Source organism: Carcharhinus amblyrhynchos, chromosome 8 (genome assembly GCF_965287045.1).
Source record: "Carcharhinus amblyrhynchos chromosome 8, sCarAmb.v2.hapA, whole genome shotgun sequence".
Taxonomy (NCBI): Eukaryota; Metazoa; Chordata; class Chondrichthyes; order Carcharhiniformes; family Carcharhinidae; genus Carcharhinus; species Carcharhinus amblyrhynchos.
This window is the reverse complement of record NC_137331.1, coordinates 74,160,820-74,185,151: the sequence shown is the minus strand read 5'-3', so window position 1 is coordinate 74,185,151 and position 24,332 is coordinate 74,160,820. Positions and strand designations below refer to the sequence as shown.

The 24,332-nt window shown below is 41.5% G+C and overlaps 1 protein-coding gene across 1 annotated transcript in view; it reads right to left on the bottom strand.

The window, feature by feature from the left end:
- Nucleotides 1-24,332, bottom strand: part of kcnq3 (potassium voltage-gated channel, KQT-like subfamily, member 3) — a 312,879-nt gene that overhangs the window by 4,566 nt on the left and 283,981 nt on the right. Inside the window, exons 10-14 of the mRNA XM_080194945.1 lie at nt 20,578-20,771; nt 18,161-18,263; nt 10,141-10,272; nt 6,577-6,675; nt 4,960-5,044 (exon numbers count right to left, since the gene is read on the bottom strand). Coding sequence (XP_080051071.1) covers nt 4,960-5,044; nt 6,577-6,675; nt 10,141-10,272; nt 18,161-18,263; nt 20,578-20,771 — 613 coding nt within the window. The remainder of the gene's footprint in view (nt 1-4,959; nt 5,045-6,576; nt 6,676-10,140; nt 10,273-18,160; nt 18,264-20,577; nt 20,772-24,332) is intronic.

Here is a 24,332-nt window from a genome sequence, read left to right as displayed (position 1 = left end):
GGCCCAGATCATTTTGTTTCCAGGTTGCCAGAGATCAGATGTATCGCAAAGAATGCACACTGCAGGAACCCTCAGAGGTCTCAACACACTGTTTTCATGGGAATTTGGCGAGAGCACTTGGAATGCAGTTGGGTGAATTGCACCCATGATTCCACTGTGTATTGCAAGGACTGAAGGCTGTATACACTAGTGTAGCACATGGGTACTTCCCTATGAAATCAGAATGTTTCCAAGTATGGGCAATGGAATTAGGACCAATGTAGAGAGTGCACTGCATTGCAAGGGTCACCTTGACATGAGCAGATTTTAAGAAAAGAAAAGCTGACCTGGAAGACTTGAAAACGTTTTCTGAACAACCATGCAAATTATCCTAAAATCTGGGGTGGCACAGTGGTTAGCACTGCTGCCTCACAGCACCAGGGACCCAGGTTCGATTCCTAGCTTATCTGTGTGGAGTTTGCACATTCTCCCCATTTCTGCGTAGGTTTCCTGCGGGTGCTCTGGTTTCCTCCCACATTCCAAAGATGTGCAAGTTGGGTGGATTGGCTGTGCTAAATTGCCCTTTGTCAGGGATTGTAGTTGGTGTAGACGTGATGGGGCGAATAGCCTCCTTCTGCACTGTACATTTCCATGATTCTATGATGCTCATTCTGCAAAGTGTTACCCTCAATGATTATTTTGCTCAGAATAAATAATCTTAAACTCATGGCCCTCTTAAAGCCCCATGTCAAGGATCCAGTGAGCACACCTCAGCTTTTAAAAACCATCATTGTGATTTATATGAGAGAACCCAACCTACAATTCTTAATGTGAATGGCTTGCAAATTATGATCATGATGCATAATGATTACATTGTTTACGCAAATGTTCCTCAAAGAGTTGCATCATCTTGCAAACAGGTTTCAAATATTAGTGACACTTAGCCAAGACCTTTGGTCCAAAAGTTTACTTCCATCATTCTCGCATGGGAACATGTGAATGAGCATTTGGTCAATCTACCACTTGATGCCCTTCAAACCTGTGGAGTGGCCTCCTGAAGAAACCCCCACCCAACAGAGAGCTCTTTACACCCGTTGGTCAATGTTCCAATTGGGCAAAATGATGCCATTTTGCCAGGGATTGTAGATATTAGAGTTCCTTCCATTCTTATTCACCTGTGGACTTTAGGTGAACAAGGCAGCTTTCATGACACGTGACAATACAGAGTCGTTGAGCAGAGACTGATAGCCAAGATCCGCACACGAGGACAGCGTCAACTGGGATCTTGGGTTCATGTCACATTATCTGTAACTTCTATCATTTGCCTGGGCTTGCAAAATCTCACTAGCTATCCTGGCTGGAGGCCACACACATCTCTTTAACCTGTGCTTAACCCTCTCTCCACTCACATTGTCTGTACGTTTCAGACTTGATTACCTGTGAAGACTCACATTCTAACCATTATTTTGTAAATTGAGTTTGTGTCTTTATATGCCCTATTTGTGAACTGAAATCCCACTCACCTGATGAAGGAGCAGCACTCCGAAAGCTAGTAGCTTGTGCCACCAAATAAACCTGTTGGGCTTTAACCTGGTGTTGTGAGACTTCTTGCTTGTTTACCCCAGTCCAATGCTGGCATCTCCATATCATGACTTCAGGGACCCAGGATCATCTGAGGCTAAAGTGAACCAGCAGCTAGCATTCATACATATAGCCAACCCAACAACTCAGAATGCATGGTGGCAATGACCATGAGGTCTGCTCCAGGTGAAGGCATTTGGTTATAATCCCAGCAACCCTAAAGATATTCAACACCTCCTGATATCTTTGCTAATGGAGTTACATATGATAGCCAACCTGTAATGTGTGCTATTCCTGTAAATATAGAGGCTGGAATTCTCAGGTTTCACTCGTCCCTCTGCACTGCTGGCGAGGATGGAGAACTTGGTGCTCAGTTAAATGTCCATTCACAGCACTGGGACAGGAGAATCCCAGCTGTAGACGAGATCGGAGAATTCCAGCCAGGGTCAGCATAGACCATTATCCTACTCCATTTCCCAATTGCCATGCTGTGGTTGGAGGGAAGCACATACTTCCTTTTGCCTTTAAAAGTTTTTCCAACTAACAGTTCAACTAAGCTCCTGCCAGACCATGCTTCAGGATATTGTGATAACTTCTCTAGTTGTCGGGAGTATCCCTGATGGGTAGGGTGTTGGGAGATAGATGTGCAAAATCAATATGTTTTGACAGATTACACAAACAGATGTTTGTGGTGTTACAACACTGATAATGACTCAATTGCAGAAATTTCAGATGGGCATGATGTCATTGCTACAGAAAACCCAGACACATAAGCTATGGTGGCAAAATTGGGTATAGATCTTCGTCAAAATTATACAGTGCTGTTAGAGAATGGAAGGAGATGGGTCCATTCACAGACACCCATATTAATTCACAAAATAGTATCCAATTTCCAAGGATAATCACCACTGTGTAGAGGCCATTATGAGGTCAATGGTATGGTAGTGTTGTATTATGGTTGATGTATTCATTACCAATTCTCCAGTTTGGCTCATTAAGAAACCAGGCAATAATTGGAGTCTAACTATTAATTATTGTAAATTGAACTGTCACCCAAGCATGTATTCTGTTGTCTGAGAGACAATCATGCTTGCTCTCTCACATACCATTGGGTCAACATACTTTTCCATGCTGGATATTGCAAATGGGTTTTGGACCCTCTCTGTGAGAAAGAACGGTCGACTTACATTTGTATTCACCTTTGAAGACCAAAGCTATATCTGGAATTGACTGTTGTAAAGCTTTCATAATGCTCCTACTGTTTTCCATAAAGAAATGGCTGCTGCTAATAAATAAGTTTAATATTAGCAACTGGAACCAGAATGAACCATGTCAGATTTCTTGAAAAATGACTTAATTTGCTGGAAAACTTAATCTTTGGAAGTCTAAGTTGTTACAGATGAAAGTTACCTTCATTGAGGGTTTCAATTACAGGAAAGAGAATATAAATATGTAAACATAAAGTGTCCAAAGACTACATTGGCCAGTATTAAAAATTGCCCTTTATTTATTTCTGGACTGGTTGTGCATCAAACAGCCCTTATCACACAATTTGGCAAATGTGCTAAACCTTGACATGAACTACTGAAAGCAAAGGTGATGAGATGCAATATCAACGGAGAGAACAACATATCACTGACCACAACTTTTAAAGCAAACAGTTATGCTGATGGCATCTGGTGCTTCATCAGCATAATCCCGTATTCCATACTAACAGTTCTGAGGGCCTAGAAATCAATTTACAGATTTATGTATACAGGGCACCATATGGTTATTTACACTGCCTCATGGTAACAGACAAGGTTACAAAATGGATGGGAGCCTTCCCATGTATGACTTACACAGCCAACACTATATCTTGAATTTTACTAAGCAAACTGACCTACAGGCAGGGCCCAGTGGTTAAGGCTCGTATGCTACTGGACAAGGTTTTCCTGAACTTCAGCGCAAATGACGTATTTCATACCACCTTGTGTGTTTTAAAAAGGGGGAATCAAACTTAAAAAATCATGCTAAAAAATGTTTTATGCTGATCACCCTGTTCAAAGGGCTCACATGATGCCTATCTATCTAATGGTCATTTGGCTAAGCCCTCATTTCGCCACATAAATTTAACTGTATGAGGCAATGATGACTTGGCTAATACACATCTGACTTTCTATTGATATTTCTAGTATTAACCTTGAAAATGGGCACAAAAGATACCAAGTGCCTTAATCAGATTGTGGAATATGTGAAGAGGAGGAATCAATTTATTACCAAAATCATTGGCAAGCCCAGACATCAGGTTTAAAAGTTTTCGAAAGATCAAACAGCCATACATCTGGCTGAAGATATGTATTGAAGTATAGCAGAAAGAAACTCATGTTTAAACCAAAATGTAAAACAAGGCCTGCCATATTTTTAAGTCATTAGGCAGATACAAAGGCCCAGATTTTCATCCCGAGATTGGTCGACGGAATGGGAAAATTTCCTAACTTGGCAGCCTTACCTTGGGAGAAACTGCCTCATCCGATCAAACTTATAATCAAGGGGTGGGTGGTGCATGCAGGATGGAAGTGGGTCCATTGGCCCTGGATGCAGATTGGAGGAGGAGTTGGTTGTTTAAAATTCTCAATTCCCACCTCAGTTCTCTGGGACTTTACCTCAGTAATTGTTATATTTTAGGCCTCTGGCCCCCTCCTCTGCCCTATCTTGCACCTCCGCCCATTCCCCATGCCACGTCCATATCAACTCATGGCATTTCCATGTCCATTCAGCTAGTATACAATGCAGAATGAATGAGCCCTGTATTAACAATGGTATGTATGGAACTGCTTAAAAACACCCATTCATAATTTATTTTAAGAACTGCTATTGCTACAACTCTTTAAATGTATCAATCAACCAGACCTTTAAGCTATCAATAACTGAAGCTATAAGCACTGACAACCTCATTATCTTGGGAAAATAACACTGAGCCATTGATAAAAGATATCACAGAATAAAATAATTTATTGTAACATCATAAAGCAGTCAGTCAGGCAACATTTTAGCCTACTCTCTGAAATCTTTTGTGGAAGAGACTCTTGACCAGCCAAGCTTAGTGTGGAGTGGTACCTTTCAAGCTATAAGGTGACAGACTAGTGACCTGTTTCAGGAAAAACCTTGCTATGGAACAGATGAAAGTCTGTCTTGAGAACCACTAGATGTGGAGAGAGAAATAAACAACAAATAGTTGCTCTTATTTATTAACATAAAATTGGTGATGTCCTCAAGGCCCACAGCAGCAGTCTGCAAAGACGCTTCAGCCAGCAGTATTTTAGCTTGAAAGACAGTATTTGAATCTCCTTCATTCTCTTTTAAAATTATTCGTAAGTGCACGATCACTGGATAGTCAACTGCCACTTGATGCATTACCTGTCTTTCAACCTTGACAAATCTTCCCATCATACTTTGGTCTTCAGCATCTGGATCAGAACCTTTGGCTACATCGGGATCGATTCTGATAGTCACACATAAGGTAGAGAGCTTTGTTAACAGAGGCTTCAAATGATATAATGTACATTAAGCAAGCAGCGTAACAATGATACATAAACCAATATTTTATGACCTTGCTTGGACGAGGCTCATAAAATCCCCCGCGAGGCCAATGGAGAACTTCGTTCTGCGAGCCTCATGCCAGTAAAATTCCAGCCTATATAATTTCACATTGTGATATTGAAAATATTTAATACCATTTTCTGCTGCTCAATTTAACCCTTCAATTACTTATTTGTAGAATTATTGAATATAAAAGTCTTGCTATATTTAAAAAATTATCATATTTATACAATTACTAGTGTGGGGTAGATCACGCTGAAATACATGTGTGCACATCTGGGAAGGCATCAGAAAAGAATAATGGAGCACTTCTTTCTCACATGCCAAATCGATACTAAATTTATCAGAATTGCCCCAGTTTTGTTGTATTTACCATTTTATGCCTCTTCCAATGGTAAAAATGGAAAGATTGTTTCTACAGGAATAATCAAAACAATGATGATTTTGAAGTAGTCACTGAAAGGTTAATTTGGAATAGGCAGCCACCTTTATTTATGGTGTTCCACATCACTTTAAAAAGTCTCACAACACCAGGTTAAAGTCCAACCAGTTTATTTGATAGTAACCCCACAAGTTTTCAGAAACAGTGTTCCTGAAGAAGGAGACATCAGATGATGGAACAGTGTTTCTGAAAGCTTGTGGGTTTACTATCAAATAAACTGTTTGGACTTTAACCTGGTGTTGTGAGACTTTTTACTGTGTTTATCCCAGTCCATCACCGGCATTTCCATATCATGTTCCACATCACTTACACAGTTTTTATTTTGGATATAAGAATCCCCAACTTTTTTGCTAAATTCCCACTGTGACTTTAACGGGAATGTGTCGGGAGGGCCTCAAATTAGTTCAGGACCTAAATATGTTGGGTTTGGCATAAAATAGGCACTTCTAGAGTGTCAACTGGAATCGAGTTTCTGACCTCCTAAAACAAGGCATTGGTGTATAAAAAAAAATACAATGCAGCCCACTTAAAAAGAGGGCCGTCATGCATCCTCCACTCTGCTTTTCTAGGTGACAATGTGGTTCAGTAAGCACCAATCACCAATAAGGTATAGTTTACCATTGTAAAAAGCCAGGAGCAGGGATGTTATTCCTAGCTTCACAGCATTCCAAGAGTTTATCTGAACAACAATCAAACCATACATCTTTCCCCCACATCACACACTTGAGGTGCTAATAAATTTTTACCCCTTTGGTTTGGTAATAAACTAACTTTAAATGGTACAGTTGTAGAAGTGAGTGCCGTGATCTGACAGAATGGCCAAAATTGTCTTTTTATTTCTATGGTCTCTTCCCTACATAGGCAATGAAACTGAAAGGATGAATAAAGAATAACACAAAAATATTTGCTATGTAATTTACTGTTTGTATAGTATTATAATATTAGGCCTAGATCTAAATGTTAATATGTACTTAATTAAGTAAGTGCCTTACTTAGGTGACTGCTGTAAAGGGTATACGAAACCTCCTTTTGAGTTGGATTTTTTCTGCTTGGGAGTTGATGGAGGTGCAGGAGCAAGAATCATATCAATCCTGAAGAAAGTGAAGAATGTCAAATCATTCAAACTCATATTATAATTACAAAGATTTTGCACATTGTAACTACTATTAACACCAAGTGCAACAAAGGAAATAATGCAATCAGTAGATACTAGCAACTCATTCAGAAAAACAAATCCAAAACTCATTCCCAAAAGAATTAGTGATGTATTATAGCAAGTAGAAAATAAAGAAAGCCACTGTAGCTCTTCTTTTCCTCACACCAATATATTAAAATTTAAAATTACAATCCAACATTGATTGCTATTTAAAAATGTATCTTTGACATTATCACCAGTTATGAACTTTAGATTAATATAAGAACATAAGAACATAAGAAATAGGAGCAGGAGTAGGCCATCTAGCCCTTCGAGCCTGCCCCGCCATTCAATAAGATCATGGCTGATCTGTCGCTGCTCAGTTCCACTTTCCCGCCCTCTCCCCATAACCCTTAATCCCCTCTCTTATCAAAAACCCATCAACCCGCGTCTTAAAAATACTTAGCAAGGCAGCCTCCACCACTTCAACGGGCAGAGAATTCCAGAGATTCACCACCCTTTGAGTGAAGAAGTTCCTCCTCAACTCCGTTCTAAACCGCCCCCCTTTTATCTTGAGGCTGTGCCCCCTAGTCCTACTGTCTTTTTTGAGAGGGAAGAGTCTCTCCACCTCTATCCTATCCATCCCATTCATCATCTTACACGTCTCAATGAGATCTCCCCTCATTCTTCTAAACTCTAACGAGTACAAGCCCAGTTTATTCAGCCTCTCCTCATAGCTCAACCCCCTCAACTCCGGTATCAGCCTAGTAAACCTCCTCTGCACTCCCTCCAAGGCCAAAATATCTTTGCGCAGGTGCGGCGCCCAAAACTGCACACAGTACTCCAGCTGCGGCCTCACCAATGCCCTATACAGCTGCAGCAAGACCTCCCTACTTTTATATTCAATCCCCCTCGCTATGAAGGCCAGCATCCCATTCGCCTTCCTGACCACCTGCTGCACCTGCAAGCTGGGTTTTTGCGACTCATGCACAAGGACCCCGAGGTCCCTCTGCACCGTCGCCTGCTGCAGTTTTTCGCCCCGTAAGTAATAGTCCTTCCTACCATTCTTCTGCAATGTGTCACCGAGTTGAATCAATGCTAGTGGCTCACTATCTGCTAGTGAAAACAACTTGAGGCATGTTATATTGATGACCTTTTCACCTTTATCTTACACCTGAAATCTTGTTGCATTGTAAGTTGCTGGATGTGTAAGCTGATATGGTAGAGTGAGATCTATGGTGCACCTGGGAATCCAAGTGAATAATCTGTCTCCCCATTCAGTGAGATTTAAGAACAGAAGAAGGAACAGAGTGAATGACAGAGAAGGAAACAATGAGATTTTTCTCGTGCAAGTAACCTGATCATCTTTAGGGCTGTAACTTATGAGGTCCAGGAATTTTCATGAGCTCCGGGTGGCACAGTGAGACAGTGGTTAGCACTGTGGAGAGAATGTGCAAACTCCTCACAGCACCAGGGGCCCGGGTTCAATTCTGGCCTCGGGTCACTGTCTATGTGGAGTTTGCATATTCTTACCGTATCTGCGTGGGTTTGTTCGAGGTGCTCCAGTTTCTTTCCACAGTCCAAAGATGTGCGGGATAGGTGGATTGGCCATACTAAATTGACATTTGGTGTCGGGGGATTAGCTGAGGTAAATACGAGGATTATCAGGGTAAATATATGGGATTATGGGGATAGGGCCTGGGTGGGATTATTGTCGGTGCAGGCTCAATGGGCCGAATGGCCTCTCTCTGCACTGAGTTTTATGACTCTATGAATGCCCCAAAGATGCGCTGGAGAACGAATGCTATAAAAAAGGGACAGTGTTTATTTCCCTTCGACCCTACAGCTCAAAGCCCTGGGGACAAACTGCACTACCCTGATCTCACCTGACCTGAGTCAGAAAGTCAGGCAAGGTCGGCTTGCCAGGATTTTAAGGTAAGAATTTTCAAGTGGCAATTTGATTCAATTGGCATTCCACAGGAAGTTACAGCATCTTGTAGTAATAAATATCTCCCGGTTAGTTCACTTCAGTTCTCTTTGTTTTACAAGTGCTTTTATGTAACAGATGCAGAAAGGTGCCTTTAAAGGTGCTTTAGGTCAAAAAGTAACACACTGTGTTAGCTTGTAAGGTTGTCATTACCAACTGTAGTCAGTGAATAGTATCAGCTAACTTTGTATGTGCCCAAGATCAAAGAAAGCAGAGAGTGAAGCCAGCTCAGATTTTGTCACTTCTGTTCAAATTGGCACAGTCAGAACTGAAGATCTAAGTGAAATAGATAACTCCTTTGAAGTAACACAGAGTTCACTGACTTAGGACCCTAGAAGCTAATGTCCCAGGGAAGGAAAGCGATGATTCAAAATGCCACTCATGAAACTGAGGTCATGAAAGCTCTGACCATCATTATCATACCTGGAATACAGCTATTTGACAAACTAGTTATTCAAAGCTGTCAGCGTGTCAGATATTTAAGGAATTATTTTTAAAATAATCACATCAGTTGGTAATCTCAGACTCTGGTTGATACTATAGTTAATCCTCAACATCTGCTAGTGCTAACTTTGAGTGATGCATTGATTTGCCTATATAATCTTTGCTATGATTTGTTCCTCAACCGCTAGATAACTGTACATTGATGTCTGTCTGTTTTAAACTATGATTTCTAACAAATAAATAGTGTTTAGTATATGACTTTTGGTCTAGCTTTTTCCTTGATGATTTGACAAGAAATCACTCAACAGTTTAAGTGAACCTAACAGTGGGCTAGTAAACCAAATTCATTTTGATCCAAACTGGTAGCATGGTGAGCTGTGCCTGCCATCAGTCATCCCTAAATCTAAGCTGGGAATTAAAACTTCAGACAGTTCCTCAGTCAAGATTCATCTTGCTCCTTGGCATATAATTGCTAGAATATTGGAAACCCAGCTTCCTTACACCATCCTCAATAGTGCAGTCCCTTGCCTCATTCCTTCATCAGCCTCCATATCCAACCCATTCATCGCTGTGGTTACATTATTTACAATGCACCATAAGCAATACAGTAACTCACCAAGGTTTTTCTCGGAGCAGCTCTCTGCTTTGTGATTAGCAAAGCCAAGAGCAGCAATGTCAAGGCAACACTAACGCTTATAACTTGCCCTCCATACACAAGCCACCTTGATCAGGATTCTATATTGATGTTCTTTCACATTTTACATCAAAATGTTGAAAACTTCCACTTGAGACTTATGTGAACACCATCAGCACAAAGGCAGCAGCAATTTAGTGACAGCCCATCACCTTCTTAGGATTACAAAAGGTTGGCGGGTAGTCTCTCCAGTGCCACTCACAGACTGTGAGTCCTTTTATATACAAATGACAAAATTAAAACACTAAAGGAGGTGCCAGTTCTCATTTTCATGCATTTCATTTTTCACCATTTACCTTGACTGGAGATATTTTATCCTTGAAAGCATGTCCAAATGTCCTGCTGAGTATTGTTCAATAACATCCTTCACGTCATAAGGTCGTAAAGTCTCCTTGAACTTTTTCTTGTTGAGGAAAAATTTCATGATACTGAAGGGATAAGTAAGGTTGCTTTTATTTTAACCTTCACTGATTCAAAGTACCAAAAACCAGAGACATCTAGCTGTCATGACATTAGGAAAGTGTTAATTCTTCCTAGGATGCTAAGAAAGAGAATATATATATTTACAGGTTGTATATATATATATATGTATATAATTACTGTACAGGTTCTCAACAAATGGTCAATTGTTTTATAATAACCAATTTGAAGAATTAAAATATGCAATTCTGCAATGTTGCGACTGAGATGTAATTAATCTTAAGCAGAACTTGACAAGCTGAATACAAATGTGCTATTTCAACTGTAACAGTACAAAATAGTAAAGGACTGCATCAGAAAAAAAAGTAGCTGATAATTAATTATTTTATTAAATCTTACAAGGCTTTATCCAAATAGCATCATTAACTTGACCTCTCACCTTGCCCTCAGGTGCAAAGTCTTGTCTTTATTTCAGCAAAATATTCAAAGAGTTAATGTTCTTCCTTTATTCACCTCTCCTGCTTCTCTTTGCTGGGGCAAGGTGGTTATGCTGAATTTATACAAGACACTAGTTAAACCTCAGCTGGAATTTTGTGCACAGTTCTGGGCACCTGCCACACTATATGAAAGATGTGAATGCACTGGAGAGAGTGTAGAAGAGGTTTACAAATGTTTCCAGGGATGAGAAACTTCAGTTATAACGACAGATTGCAGAGGTTGGAATGTTCTCCTTAGGGAGCAGAAAGAGGAGATTTGATGGAGATGTTCAAAATCATGAAGAGGCTGGACAGAGTAGATAGGAAGAACTGTTACCACTTGTAAAAGAATCAAGAACAGGAGAACACAATGTAGAATGATTTGTAAAAGAAGCAAATGTGATGAGAGAAAAATGGCTGGGAATGCCTTGCCTCAAAGTGTGTTGGAGGTAGGTTCAATAAGGCATTCATGATTACTTGAATGGAAACGAGATGCAGAGGTATGGGGAAAAGGTGGGGAATAGCACCAAGTCAGGGAATTTGTTTGGAGAGCTGGTGAAGATACAATGGGTGAAATACCACCTTCTGAGTGTGATAGTTCTGTGATTCTGTGAACTTGTCTCTACTTTCACCATCCCACACAATTTTCATTAAATTTATGGGAAGTGAAGATGGTCGGTGTAACCTTTTCTGAAGTCTGACTGACAGAAAGCTTGGTGGTGTGATTGTTAGAGATTAATGGGGTGGCACAGTGGTCAGCATTGCCGCCTCAGAGAGCCAAGAACCCGGGTTCAATTCTGGCCTTGAGTCACTGCCTGTGTGGAACCTCCACATTTTCCCCGTGTCTGCATGGGTTCCGTCTGGGTGCTCCTGTTTCCTCCCACAGTCCAAAGATGTGCAGGTTAGGTTAATTGGCAATAGTAACTTGCTCCCTAGTGTCAGGGGAACTATCAGGGTAAATAAGTGGGCTTACAGGAGTAGGACCTGGGTGGGATTTTGGTCAATGCAGACTTGATGGGCCAAATGGCCTCCTTCTGCACTGTAGGGATTCTATGAATCTATGATTCTATGATGAAATTGCTTCTCTGGAAGAAGATTCTGGTCACCTCATTATAGGAAGGATGTGGAAGCCGTTGAAAGGGTGCAGAGGAGATTTACAAGGATGTTGCCTGGATTGGGTGGCATGCCTTATGAGGATAGGTTGAGAGAGCTCGATCTTTTCTCCTTGGAGAGACGAAGGATGAGAGATGACCTGATAGTGGTGTATAAGATGTTGAGGGGTATTGATCGGGTGGATTCTCAGAGGCTTTTTCCCAGGGCTGAAATGGCTGCCACAAGCAGGCATAGGTTTAAGGTGCTGGGGAGTAGGTACAGAGGAGATGTCAGGGGTAAGATGCACATTCTGCAGCCATCTAAGGTTTCTGGGAAATTCATCTTAGCAGAATCATCCTTCCAGAGCAGAAGAATGGTCAGGGCAAGCTTTACTGCTTGTAGTGGATTTAGGGAACTCTCCAAAGACTAACAAACACTTAGAACCAGTCATTCAAAGTTACTATTCAGTGAAATAGAGAGAGTGTGATGTGTGTTAAATATAAAAAGTGTACATTCCTTCCTGTGGTTTAAAGTTGCCCATAAAAGAAACTAGTGGTCAATCAATAGTGCTTTTAGCAATTTGTTGCAGCAAATGTCTTAAAATGTGCCATTCTTTCAGCTTTGAAGTGGAAGTGGAAATTTCTTTTTCTTGCAAGTTTCTACGAGGATCATAACAGTAATTTTTAATTTCTCGAACCTTTGCTTCTTTTCAAACTTGGCAGAGTCTTATATTTTAGGCTTTGTCCCCTTACTTAACTCTTGCAATAAAATAGTTCTAAAGTATCATTTTTTCCAGTAATTACTGTACTAACTTAATTTAATTGTAGAGATGTTTGGGTTTTACTCTGAGAGTAATATAAAGTACAATGAATCCAGCAGATCTTTCTTTAACAGGATAAAGAAAACTCTTTCTAAATGGCAGAAAGTGTCCTTCTATTCTCACACACATGCCAAAAAGGAAAGCTACAGGAGTCAGATTTTATCCAAGGAATGATGTAACACAACTAGACCAGTGTTTGGATCAATTGCACCATGTAATTCCAGAAGCAACTGAACAAGAAGCAATGTGATTTTTTTCCCCCTTTGAATAAAAGTTGATCCCTGTAAAATAGCAATGCCTTATCTTTCATTTATTACTGTTGGAAGTAAAGATATCTCCTTTTGAGTATTTGACTTTTAGCATATTCAGGTGTGGCTGTACACTTAGCTTTCCCTTCATTTTATCAGCAATATAATGTGAAAGCCAAGTGACACTGCGTACTAAGTGCATCCAGATGAAGGTCACAAGTAAACAGATCATGCACTTTAATCCTTTATGAATAAAAAGCCACAGTGGTGTCATTCTTTCAGGCTGGCAAGACAAGCTTTGGGAATGCCAGCTGCACTATACAGATTAACCATTCCAAGGAACAGCACCATCCCATATCAAACATTTTTCTTTCCTCGGACTTCAAAATGATAAAGCTCATCATCTCTCAGTGTCTTCCACAATCTTCAATTGTTTAACACCCAACTCTTGCATCACATGGTACTTGATTTGTTTTATTGTCCCTCCTACATTTTTGAACCTTGTTGGTGTGTTGCACATTGGGTCCTGGTGATTTCAACCAGGTTTCTTGTTTTTTTGAAGCAAAACACCATATAACCAAGTAACTCCAGTGATCCTACACTCCCAGTGTTGATCCAAGCTCAAAGCACAAGTACAACAACACAACCTTAGTTACCTACACTGCAATCCCTTCAAGCACAGCTCAGTGTTGGAAGTATGAGAACTCAGAATTTACCCTATTAACACAGTTCTAAACCACATTCATTTTGGTTCAAAGTGATAGAAATTGAAACTTGGGTTATGTTATTGAATCGGGGTGAAATTACTGATTACTATCAGATATTGGTAACATAGCTCAGTTGGTTAAAGTGCCTGCCTAGTAATCCTGAGTTCAAATCTCAGCGATGTCTTGACCTGGGAGGTCTTTTAATTAAACTTATTTCCTTCTGCACGCAGGATGAATTTCATCTATTGCTAAGCACAAGCTCCTGGTAGAATTAATTTCCGAGCGGGGAGAATACTTTCTGGGACGGCACAGTGGTTAGCACTGCTGCCTCACAGTGTGAGGGACCTGGGTTCAATTCCGGCCTTGGGTGACTATCTGTAGAGTTGCGTGTTATTCCCATGTCTGCGTGGGTTTTCTCTGGGTGCTCCAGTTTCCTTCCACAATCCAAAGATGTGCGAGTTAGGTTGATTGGCCATGCTAAATTGCCCCTTTGTGTCAGGGTGACTAGCAGGGGAAATAGGTGGGCTTACGGTGATAGGGTCTGTGTGGGATTGTTGTCAGTGCAGGCTCGATGAACCGAATGGCCTCATTCTACACTGTAGGGATTCGATGATTTTATTATTTAGTTGCTGGGTTGTGCCATCCTTCGTTAGATTAAGAATTAATCACATAGCTTTGGAGTGGCATCACATGTAAACCCGAGGAACAAAGAACAAAGAACAACCCAGCATGGGAAACAGGCCCTTCGGCCCAACGAGCCCACGCTGCCATTTCAACAAAGCATTTTCCTACACCTACCCTGCCCTGTGTGTATGTGAATGGTACCCCTAATGTAGCCAGATTCAAGGGAGAATAGTGTCAATTTGGTACACCAATCAGCCTAAAAGCACATCTTTGGGGTGTGGGAGGAAACCGGAGCACCCGGAGGAAACCCATGCAACCACAGCGAGAATGCGCAAGCTCCCACAGACACAGGCCCAAATCCATGTATCTACACAGCTAGCAGTGCTAGTCACTGAGCTGTTGTGGTGCCCGTCTACCGGTCCAGGATTAAGCACACACAACGACACAAAGTACTAGGCTACACTCGAAACCTCCAAGAGCAGCCCACGCACGACCCACCGTGTGCACGCCCCTCGTTTGACAACAAGGTGGACCGACACCTGTGGAGGAGATAGCATTGGCCAGTTCTTTCCATAAAGAGGAGGGAGTCGGGATTTCATTTTTGTTTTGTTTGGTGCTTTCTTGGATTCAGTTTTACTATTTATCACAGTTGCGACTTGAATTCATATCCTCTAGGTTACTCCTTCTGTACAAAAATGACGAGGTTACTGACCTTTATGGAGGCACTGTTGTTCCCTTAGAACAGAAAATTCACACTAAGCATAACCCCAGCCTAATACTTACACGATTCATACCTTGGCAAGGTAAATCCCAGTCATAGGTGGTCAAATGGTCAGAGTGAGAGGTCAGCTGACAGGAAATGAAAAATAAATCATCCCTGTTTTCCAGCTCAGCTCATCTCTGCCTGGGTTATCCGGTCAAATGAAGGAGCGAGAGGATGGTGAGTGTCTGGAACAAGCTGCCAGAGGTAGTAGTAGAGGTGGGTACCATTTTGTCTTTTAAAAAGCATTTAGATACTTACATGGGTACGATGGGTAAACAGGGATATGGGCCAATGTGGGCAACTGGGACTATCTTAGGGGTTTTAAAAAAGAAAGGGCGGCATAGACAAGTTGGGCTGAAGGGCCTGTTCCCATGATGTAAACCCCTATGACTCTGAGAAGAGGACGAAAGATGGATTTTATCTGATCAAATTCAACACAACTTCAACCATAGAGCATTGCACAGTGGAGTCAAACCATACAGCTGTGATTCATAGATTATATTTTAAGAGATTTAAGCTTTTTGACATAAGTGTGTGTCAATGTTTGATTTGATTTATTATTGTCACATGTGTTAGTATACAGTGAAGAGTATTGTTTCTTGCATGCTATACAGACAATGTCACAAGGAACTCACTGCTGTTGCTTCAATTACATGTCAAGGTATGTTAAAGATTGTGAGATTTTAATGTGAGATTTGGGCAACATAATGGCACAGTGGATAGCACTGCTGCCTCACAGAACCAGGGATCTGCATTCAATTCCGGCTTCGGGGTCACTGTCTGTGTGGGGTTTGCACATTCTCCCCATGTCTGCGAGGGTTTCCTCCGGGAACTCTAGTTTCCTCCCACAATCCAAAAATGTGCAGATTAGGTTGATTGTCCATGTTAGATTGACTCTAGTGTCGGGGGATTAGCAATGTAAATGTATGGGGCTAAGGGAATATGGTTCTGTGTGGGATTGTGGTCAGTGCAGACTCGATGGGCCGAATGGCTTCATTCTGCACTGTAGGGATTCTATGATTCTATGTAAATCCATTGAAGTCAAAGATTTCAAATTCACAGAATCTTCCAGTTGCAATAGAGCATCTCAGAGGAGAGACAGATATAAATCCTTGACAGATTCCACTGCATCTTTGGGGAACTGTAGCACCGAATGATTCTGTACACAGACATCCTGGGTGATTGTGGGGAAACCTTTATTTGCACTTCTCACTATCTGTTGCGCACAATTATTATCTTTGTAATGACAAAGTTTCAAAAAAAAATACAATGTTCCTAACAAATCAACAGTAAAAGTGGAAGTTTTTCATTTGGTGTAAAAATCACAGAACATTACTAGCATTTTACATAATTCTACACTTACATCTGAACTTTGTAGTATTGAAGAAAAGGGACTAAAGTACACAAAAAGAGACTGGTGTATGTTAAAGTCTGTCCTGAATTAGAGATCAAGAGGGTGGAACTGAAATCTTATTACAGCAGAAATGAAATGCTATGTTTTAACAGATAGAACTCACTCACTTCCTTACCCATTATATTTATTCTCTCACTACTTGGGTGGCACGGTGGCAGAGTAGTTAGCACTGCTGCCTCACTGTGCCAGGAACCGAAATTCAAATCCGGCCTAGAGTCACTGAGTGTGTGGAGTTTGCACTTTCTTCCCGTATCTTTATGGGTTTTGTCCGGGTGCTCTGGTTTCCTCTCACAGTCCAAAGATGTGTCGGTTAGGTTGATTGGCTATGCTAAATTAACCCTACTGTCAGGGGAACTAACAGGGTAAATGCAAGGATTTACTGGAGTAGGACCTAGGTGGGATTGTTGTCAGTGCAAACTCGATGGGTTGAATGGCCTATTTCTGCACTGTAGGCATTCTATGATTTGGGAAATGCACCTCTGAAAAGGGCAAATTTTCCAAACACTCAAGCATCTTCCTTACTGAACCCACTTTGCCTGTCACGTGGGTTTCTGCAAGAGTCCAAAGACATTTCTTCTAAAGGGCCATGGCATCATCCCCTCTCACCCTTGTGTGCTGCCTGCACACAAATAAGGCAAAGTCTTCATAACACCCACAGGTGTTTAATATTGTGTTCCCCCCACCCCCAACAGGAGAAAGGTGGTACTCAACCAGCACCACAGAAAAACAACTGGGGAAAAACAGCCATTGCCACAAATGGTGAATCTGCATTCAGTTTAAAGGCAGGTAAACAGGAGAGCCTGTATGAGAACCAGCAAGTGAAGATTGGTGAATGCTTGTCATTGGAGTGTGATGCCAGGAATGTGGGGAAGTAGAGTGGTGGTGGTGGGAGGGGGGTGTGTGTGGAGTGGTGGGGGGAGGCGGTGAGGGTATATGGCAGAGTGGTGGGGATAGAGTGGTGGTGAGAGAGGAGAAGGCCAGAGTGATGGGAAGGCACAAAAGTGATGGTGGGGAAGGGGGAGTGAGGTAATGGGGGAGAGGGGGAATGGTAGTGGAGGAAAAGCAGACGAGTGGGGGGGACAGAGAGTGCTGGTGGTGCTGAGGGGGTGATGGGATGGAGTGGAGTGATGGTGGGGTGTAGGACAGAGTGGTGGGGGTGGGGGGGATGTGATGGGTGAATTGGAGTGGAGGTGGGAGGGGGTGGAGGGTGGGGATGAGGGGTGGGGAGCAGAGTAGTTGGGGGGGAGGCAGTAGAGTGGTGAGTAATCAATCACCAGGGCCTGGCTGGCAGGTAACAAAACAAAAAGGGAACATTAATAAACTTGAATAATAAATAAATAATTGGCAAGTAAAGTTTGACATACAAATATTTGGTCACTTATTACTTGCAAGGTGCAGGTCTAGGTGAAATAGAGGGAGGAGGATAAGAACATAAGAAATAATAGCATTGGTAAGTCATTCAGCCTCGAGTCTTCTTCACCATTCACTCCGTTTTCCTGCCTTTCCCTCTGAGAAGATGCCAGCAACAAGATTCCACTTTACAGCTTTTGTCAAAGACATCTCATTACTGTTGAAAAATAGATTTCCTCTGCATTTTGAGTGTTGGGCAGGGCAAAGCTAAGCTCAGAGCTAGCATTCTCTATACGCTTTGCTATTGTTTGCTCATGATGATTTAATTCCATCCTTACGTGGCATTCCAAAGAGAAGGCACTATAAAAATAATTTTCTTCCCATTTCTGGAGCAAAGCCTACCTTGTAGCCCTGATGACTGTTTTCAATGTTGGGATCAAATCTTCCATGAGATCAGCTTGGTAACCCTTGTCCTCAGGCTCTTGGTCCACCTCAGCAGCAGCATCTGTATTACAATGAAAGCGGCCTTGTTAAATATCAGAGTTTAATTTGGAAACAAGATTTATAATCTGCTCTCTCCATTCATGATGTCACTGGCTGTTATCTCTACCCAGTTCAGCATTAATAGGATAACAGAAGTAACAGAATTGACAAAATGTAAGTACAACTACCACCTCCTATTACATTTAAGAATGTGAGCCATTGACTAGAATGATGTTTTCTTGCTATACTTAAGGCTGGACTTTACAGACCAGGATGGTCTCACCTTAAGTTCTTTATCTGGACTGAATTAGTTGATTCCAGCCAGGAAACTGTAATTGTTTTAAGTTTGCAAGGGGACAGTTTCACCGATGTTCTCACTTATATTCACTAGCTTGGCTCACTTCAGTTCAATTCCAATTCAATTCGAAACGTTAACTCTGGGTGGAATTTTACAGCCCCTCCCATTGGCAGGATATTCTAGTCCCGCCAAAAGTCAATGGAATTTTGAATGACTTGCAACAGTTTCTGGGGCTGTAAAATCCACCATCCCTCCCACTGGTTCTTTTTCCATCAACACTGCCAGACCTACTGTGCATTTCAAGCACTTTTTGTTTTTCGTTGCTAACTCATCCTTTTTGCTGTTTGAGGTACTCTACTGCAGACAAAGGTAGCTGCTACGATTACCTATGTAACAAAGCTCATGACACTCCTTTGGGGGCATATTTCCCAGGCTCCTGAAGGCTGGTTTTAACACAGGGAGGGGGTCAGGAAAATGTGAAAATGATACGCGGGACCAGTTTACTGACATGTTTCTGCTTTAGTCCACTCTCCCTGGCGATGGACTAAATGCTGTGTCAGCAACATATCCATATGGTAGCTGCAGAAATATAACTGAGATGGTTCAGGAAGCAGTTAAGAGATACTTTCCCAGTATAATGAAATGTTATCAGTGACACTATGGGATCCATATCATGTCTCCCGTCAACTCATGGAAGCAAGGCACTTTAACAGGAAGAATAGAAAGGTAGCATACTATTTAAATGGAAAGAAATTACAGGACTCTGTGGTACAGAGGGATATCGGTGTACATGAATCACACAAACGTTAATATGCCGGTACAGTAAGTGATTAGGAAGATGATTTAAATACTTAAGTGTTGGTGTTTATTGCAAGGAAATATCACCTAAAATATGTTGCTTACACAGCATTTAGTCCACTACCAGGGCTTTGGTGAGACCACATCTGGAAATATTGTGTATGGTTTTGTGTCCTTATTTGGAAAATTATGTAATTGCATTAGAATCAGTTCAAAGTTCACCTGACTCATTCCTGGGGTGAGAGGCTAATTTTACAAAGAAACTGGTTGGGCCCATACCTGCTGGAGTTTAGATCAATGACAAGTGATCTTATAAGATCTCCTATAAAATCCTCAGAGGATTTCATAGGATGGATAACAGAAGGATGTTTCTTCTTGTTCAGGAGATGAGAAGTAAGGGTCACAGTTTAAGGATAATGGATTGCCTTTTAAGATGGAGATGAGGAGAAATGTTTTCTCTGAGGGTGGTGAGTCTGTGGAATTCTCTTCTCCAGTGAAGACCGTGTCATTAAATTCATTCAAGGCTGAGTGAGATGGGTTTTCGGCAGGTGAGGGAAAAGTGGAATTGAGACCATAACCAAATCAGCCATGATCCTATCAAATGGCAGAGGAGGCTCAAATGGCCTATTCCTGTTCCTTAGTCCTATGTTCCAATGAGGGCAGAGCAGGAGTGGCATGAAAGTTGCATGAACTTTACATGAGTGAAACAGAAAGCCTGAGGTCATTTAGAGGAGAAACAGTATCTCATTGACATGTGCTGTCATGGTTGGTGCTTGGGGTGAAGAGATACCTGCTGGTACCTTCACCTTCTCTTGCACTCATTATGCTGTGCCTGCTCTACCTGCTCCTCCCTGTATGCCAGTCTCTTCATCAGTACTTCCACTGCAGCCACAGAGAAGGCTGCGGGCCATCTTTTAAATTAAGTTCAGTGTCACCCTCGCGCCTCCACAAAGCACCTGCCATCCCAAATTGGAGGTCAACCCGAGAGGCAGATTCTTAATTGAACTCCTTCCAGAAGGTACTTTCATCTTCAGCTGATAGACCTGGAAATCGTCATGCCCCATTTCAAAATTAAGATGACAAAATCCGACCCTTCGTTTCTGAAGCACTTTGAAATATTTCTGAGAGATATGAAAAAGCACTTCACAAGTACAAGCTCAAATCCTTCCTCTTACTGTCCAACAAAAAGCTATGCAAGTAACTTCTGGGAACGTGAGCAAAATGAAAGATTTTATAGTACCTTCTGAGCTTTGTCTGAAGCCAAATGCTTTAATACGAACGGCAGCTCGAAGGTCACTGAAACCCAAACTCTTCTGGTCCTTTGAAGGACTATCCTCTACTCCATCTGTGCTTAGAGGTGTAAAAAGCTTGCTCTTAACATTGGCACCTCTGGGTCCAGCAATACGAACACGTTCCAAAAGGCTCAGCTTCTGACTATAATGAAAAACAAATACAGTGGAATGCTTTTAAAGTATTTATTATTTAATATTCTCCCATGGAAGAATGTTGTATTGAGTAACACTGGCTTCCAATTAAAGGTCCCAAACATTTTAGCTGTGGCCCAGCGGCAGCACTCTGACCTCTGAGCCAGAAGGATGCAGATTCAAGTGTAACTCCCGAGAACAGAGCACATTATCAAAGCTGACAATCCAATCTGGCACTGAGAGAGTGCTGCAGGGTCAGAGGTGATGACTTCTGGATGAGAGAAGAAACTGGGAGTCTATTTATCCTTTTCGGTTGAGCCCATAGCACTATCTTGAAGGGGAGCAGGGGAGCGCTCCCAAACCACCTGACCAAAATCATTAAAAGATGACCTTACCATTGTCACATTTATATTTGTTCTGGCTGAATTGGCTGCTATATTTCCCACAACAATGACCACACTTCAACACCTGGGATAACCTGACGTCAGAATTTGTGCATGCTGCTATAAATGCAAGTTTTTTTTTCAAGAAGTAGTGTTTTCTGGGGAGTTGAAGAATAGTTCTAAATAATGCTATTTTCCTAATACTTAGAACTTAATGATCAAACAACTTTTCAATCAGAAAAAATTCCTTCATGGGTGGAAATTATGCTGCATGGTGGTTTGACAAAAGCATCCTGGATTTATATCATAAATAAAACAGCATGTGTATGGACATTTTGAAATACTGTATGTATTTATAGTCTTACTTCTGTTACTCCTTATAGAAGGGCAGAACCCAGTATTGGGGCAAATCCAGGGTATGCATCTAATAGCAGGAAAAGGAATGTCTAAGAAAGGATTAAAACATAGGGTCATTTGTAACTGTGGGCAAACATACCCAATTAATATCTCAGACTGCCAACACAGTTACTTACGGGTGAGATCATTTCAAGGCCTTAGCAAATATTGCAGGGTTGATACTGACTAGCAAGGTTCCACTGAGTTTAGAGAAGCCATTGTTTCTAGAAACTGGGGAGATGGGATGATTATCATTCCATCGAAACCTATTTATCACACACATCGCTTTTGTGTCACAAATCAGATAGACAAGAATAGTTGGACACAACCGATTAACGTGAAGTACAATAGACCCACCTAATGTGATCAACTATAATCAATTCAAACTATTCATATCAATGATATCCTGTATTACAATATTCTGGACTCCAAAAGACAGTATAAGTAATGTGTACAGCCTTTGTATCTTCAGAATCAGCCTAGATACAGACTGGAGTTCACTGGATCCGGGCTGATTCTCTCTCATGCATGTGGAAATAAAACCATTTTATTGATGCCTGACACAGACTCAAAGACACTTCATTTATTCCCTCCTACATTCCTTTTCCCCAGTACATAATATAAAAAGATATTGTGAATGAATTTGTGATGAATGTATTATGAAGTAAATCACCTGAAAATTACAACTGTCCCATCGCCTAGTGATTTAATCCTTAATGACATGAAAACCCTGCCAAATGTGTAAAATATCCCTATTTTTAAACACTGGATTCCAATCACATGGTTACAAAAACAAATGACAATCTTGAAATAGCTGGCTCTATTTTTCTATTGCAATGCTAATGTAACAGGTGAAAATGAGAAGTGGTGAAATATAAAGAGATGAGGAAAGTATTGTGAGCTTGTGAAAGGAAATGAAAGACAAGAGGTTATGGAGGTTTTATTTATACTTTAGAAAAACAATCAAGAGACTTAGGGGAGGAGGAGACAGGGGAGACGCCAGGGAGCGGAAGTTGATTTATTGAATGTTACACAATGAGGAAAATAATATTTAACACGACTTCAACTCCACTCTATCCAATCTACCCCCTCTGAAACTTCGCTATATCAACCCCAATATTTGTAGGTAGGAAGTGGGGTAGGATAGAATGGGGTTGATTCAGGCAACGTGGAGGTACAGTTAGTAATCTTGTGTATACCATTAAGGACATGAGTATGTCTCTGTGTACATCACTGGAAAGGAAATTACATATGTATAATATGTTCCAATTTTACTTTCACTTTTCTATAAGCAGCTGGTTAAACACAGCTCCTAGTGCCCCAACAATGTGGGACTGTTCTCATGTGCCTGATCTTAATCAATGAATGTACAACGTGTTGACCAATCCTTGAGTGATCAGTACCTGTGGTCTTATACAGCAAATAAACACAAGAGCCAGAATTTTATACCCCCCGCCCCACTGGTGGATTCTGGGGTGGAGGAAGTGCAACATAGTATGGACGGTTTCCCTCCAGGGTCCTTCCCACCCAAGCCAAGATGAAATCTCATGGTGTGGTGGACAGGACCTTGGACAAGAAACCCCCATTCCCCAATTAAGAACAATGAGTGGCCAATTAATAGCCATGTAAGGGCCTTTTCCCATGCAGCCTCAAATTTTAAGCTGGGAGGCACTGGGGACAGATGGCAGGTAACAGATAAAGTTCTTACCTTCGATCTCGGGTGGAGAGTGTCTCAATCGGAAGGCCACTTCAGACAGGATATGCCCTTCCCTCAGGGACGTCAAAGCTCAAGGCAATCCCTCCTTCCCTGGTCTACTCCCCAACAATGAGATCACCCATCTGGTGACACATGAGGGCATCTTGTAGGCTCCCTTCCCCAGGACACCTGCAACTTACCAAAACTGTGCTCCAGTGACTTCATCTTAGGTATTGCACTTCAGTACCTTTTCTGCACTGTGCCTGCTTGGACTGGAGAGCTGTTGGCCAATATCCACTTGGACTTGGATGGAAGCCCACCACCAATCGATGTTCAATTGAGCGTGAAATAGCAGCTGGCCTGTTGGAATCAGCTGACTTTCCATATGACAGGATATTGTTAGAATGTCTACAAAATTCCAGTCTGAGTTGGAACGCAGCTGACCTACTATCCAAATTCAAAATGTTTAAACTGCATACAGAGCACTGGGGTAGAATTTTAATGCCCCTCCTGTCAGTGGGATCTTGAACATCTCACGGCATTTTATGTCCCACCCCTGTCACGACAGGGCTGTAAAATTCTGCTCATATTTTCTTGGTTTAGGCATGTCTGAACCAGACAAGCAAGCCATTAGATTTTGCCTAACAATATGGATGAAGGTCTACACAGGCTGGATACATTAGAATTAACAGAAGAGCTAAAGGATCCCCAAAAGAGAAATATTGGAAGGCTGGATTACAATTAGGTTAAACTTCCATACTCCTCACCTATAGTTCCTATCATATCACCAACAACCTGAAGAATCCATAGGTTACTTAATCAGTAGAAGCAGAGAAAAGGCTACTTATTGTTATTTTTCAGACGCAGAATTGTTGAGTTGGTGATCAAGTCCATTTCCAGGAAGTTTTCAAGAACGATCTTCTAGACAATCCTAAAATGTATAGCATCTAAGAACTACTCAAGGATGGATGTAAATACAAAGTGATCATTGTAGGTCAACATAGTTTAGAACTCCTATGTACAACCCTGATTGTTAATATATCAATTGGAGCAACCAAACCTGGCAATACACATAGCAGGTGTGGATTCCATCATG